A 3046-nucleotide genomic window follows, 5' to 3' on the forward strand; every position below is an offset into this window, starting at 1 on the left:
ATTCCCCTTTATTTATTCGGGTTCTCCCATCTCTGCTAAGTTCCGTGAGCGGCCTTTAGCATCAGAAGCATGGCACTTTCTGAAGAAATGTCTGTTGCTTCTTTGGTGCTTCCCCCAGGTCATCAGCCATGAGCTTTGGCAATGGCACAGTTGGCATTTCATTCCGCAATGTGTCCCTTACAGGGAGACTCAACGCTGAGTTCTCTAGAAGAGGAACGTTTCGGGTTGTGCATGTAACCCGAGACACTGCGTCACCTTGCCATGCCTCTGGCCTGTCTGTTTACATCTCCTTTAGACAGATAACTGGATGATGTATTTGGAGTTTAGTCAGTGTAATGGTTGTGTTTGGATTGTTGGAATTTACTGTGTGGATTATTAAAGACTGTGATTGTTCATCAACTTCGTTGTGTGTGTATGTTTGTGTCACACAACCGGGACAACAGGTGTGTTGATCATTTTATTTTGAATGCTCTGTGAAAATTTCGACTCTCTTTATCAAGTGGTTTTTAGTCAAAATACATGTATTTACATTGCTTCTGCGTAAACAGTGTTCATTATGTAAAGAGTATTGCCAAGATCAGTAATTAAAAATGAATCAACACTCAAAGTAATTTTTATTATAGTAATTTGAAAGGGTTGTTCAAATATTTAATGCAGTAGTGTTTAATTCAATTTATTGTCACAAATTGTTTTTTGACATGCATTCTTAATGAGCTATGATAATGACATATAGGGTGTATTTTAATGTTTTCATATAAACCAAAATTTTCTTTATTTGTCTATGCCTGAGAATAGCGTTAAAATGGCAAAATACTAATTGTTTTTTTTTTGTACCTACATAAAACAAAAAAACATACAAACACATCACTTAATGCCCAGTGCCATTCTAATAACCCTATGCTCACAAAAATATTACACATAATTTTAATTTTTAATAACACCATACAAGATACAACAACATACAAGGTTTGCTTTAATGCTTTTATTGATTTGAGGAATGTGTCAGTAGGAAGAGATTAAAGTTCAGAACATTTTGTAAAGATAAGATTGGAAAATGTAAATTTAGTACAATCAAAATAACTGTGGAGCAGAATGACTGCATATGATCTCACAGATCTTTAGCACAAACATAGCCAATTGAGTTTGAACAGTCTCTGTCATTCCAGCAACGGTTAGCTGTAGGGTGGAAATATAAAATGAGTTATTCAAATCATTACAGTAGTGTTAGAAAATTAGCAATTTTATGTTACTTTTTAGTAAATATTTGACAGAAAAAAAAAACAAAAAAAACACTGCATTCTTACAGGTCCAGTTGATCTCTCCACAGTCCTCAACTGAACCAGTATTGTTAGGCAGTTCCCAAGCGCACCAGTTGGTGTAGTCATAGAGAGATCCATCACTCCACAGCCACGAGTTTTCCTAAAGATCAAAGACAGCGCACTACTGTACTCAGACTCCATAAAGAAGGTCATTTAGTTTGCCTTTGAAGAAGTTAAACCATCTTCTCTAGAAACTAGAAATTTCAGTTTAGACAAAAGTCTCTTTAAAAGTCTCTTTAGGCCACACAACTTAACTTACTTGTACACCATCATGAGCACCAATCCAACATAGTGTGGAAGAAGAAGGCAACAGACTAATCAGAAAGTCATTCTCCAGTTTATTCTGCACAGACGCGAGATTTGCATCCTCCTTTTGGCAGTTTTTCTAAAGACACATTTTTTTATTATCAATACAAAATATTCTTTTTAGCAAAAAGTGTTAATTACTTTTTAAACAACATTTAGTCCACCAAAATCTGCTTTGATTAAAGGGATATTTCACCCAAAAATAAAACTTTGATGTTTATCTGCTTACCCCCAGGGCATCCAAGATATAGGTGGCTTTGTTTCTCCAGTAGAACACAAATAAAGATTTTTAACTCAAACTGTTTGCAGTCTGTCAGTCACATAATGGCAGTCAATGGGACCCACGGCTTTGAGAGTCAAAAAACATACACAGACAAAACCAAATGAAACTCTGCGGCTCGTGAGAATACATTGAGGTCTTAAGACACGAAATAATCAGTCTTTACAAGAAACAGAACTGTATTTCTGTCAGAACCACTATCATCAAAATGATAGACTCTTAGCATACGTTTTGGTTCGGCAGTATGGTTCTGTTTTGGGCAAAAATCCATCCATGCAGCCTATCATGAATAAGCAGGGAGAGCAGCAATAATAATGAACGTGCTCAGGACATTTGGACATTGTGATGGATCAGAGGTAAAAAATGATATAAATACTGTTCAGTTTCTTTTAAAGACCGATTGTTTTGTGTCTTAAGACCTCAATGAATCATCACGAGCCACAGGGTTTAATTTGGTTTTGTCTGTGTATGTTTTTTTTTGACTCTCAATGCCGTGGGTCCCATTGACTACCATTATATGATTGACAGACTGCAAAAAAAAATGACTTGCTTTAAAAATAATAATAATTACCTTGTTGTAACTAACATTTTACCTCTGCTGTGATCCAGTTAACTGCCTGAGAGAAGAACTTGAAGCATCGGACTCCAAAATTTGTCCATCCATAGGGGCATTTTTCAACTACATAAACTGTATTCAGTATAAAGTTTAGTCTTGTAAAATTCACATTATTACTCTTATTATGCAAATACTAATAAAACAATAGAATGCTGTATTTTTCCTACTGTCCCACTCCATAAAGCTACAGACTGCCAAAGATTTGGCAAAACAAGCTTTTAAATGGAATAATGAGAGTTTATATAAATAAATGTTTTGTTTACCATCTGCATTCCCCATGGAGAACACAATGAAAAGAAGTAGAAGACTTTTCAGCATTGCCATGATGAACCTGAAAATGAATAATCAGCAAGTTAATGGTCTGCACTCATATATTGCACACTGTGGATTCTCAATGTATTTTAAAGACAAAGTTAATCAGTAGGTCTCTGTGCCAAAAACTCACCTTGGTTCTCAGATTGTTGCCTTCGGAATCTCAGAGGAAGATTTTGTGAAGTTCCAAAAAGAGCCCTGCTTTTATACTTT

At 35.5% G+C, this 3046-nt stretch overlaps 1 protein-coding gene across 1 annotated transcript; it reads right to left on the reverse strand.

Moving 5' to 3' along the window:
- Nucleotides 1–972: 972 nt before the first annotated feature.
- On the reverse strand, nt 973–3046 carry LOC127170143 (ladderlectin). The gene is made up of 6 exons (XM_051117942.1): nt 2967–3046; nt 2785–2852; nt 2499–2593; nt 1579–1704; nt 1305–1419; nt 973–1176 (listed from the first exon to the last, which is right to left on the reverse strand). Exons 2-6 carry the CDS (start codon nt 2843–2845, stop codon nt 1109–1111), a joined length of 465 nt encoding a protein of 154 aa, XP_050973899.1. The 5' UTR covers nt 2846–2852; nt 2967–3046; the 3' UTR covers nt 973–1108.

The sequence above is a fragment of the Labeo rohita genome, chromosome 8 (genome assembly GCF_022985175.1).
Source record: "Labeo rohita strain BAU-BD-2019 chromosome 8, IGBB_LRoh.1.0, whole genome shotgun sequence".
NCBI lineage: Eukaryota > Metazoa > Chordata > Actinopteri > Cypriniformes > Cyprinidae > Labeo > Labeo rohita.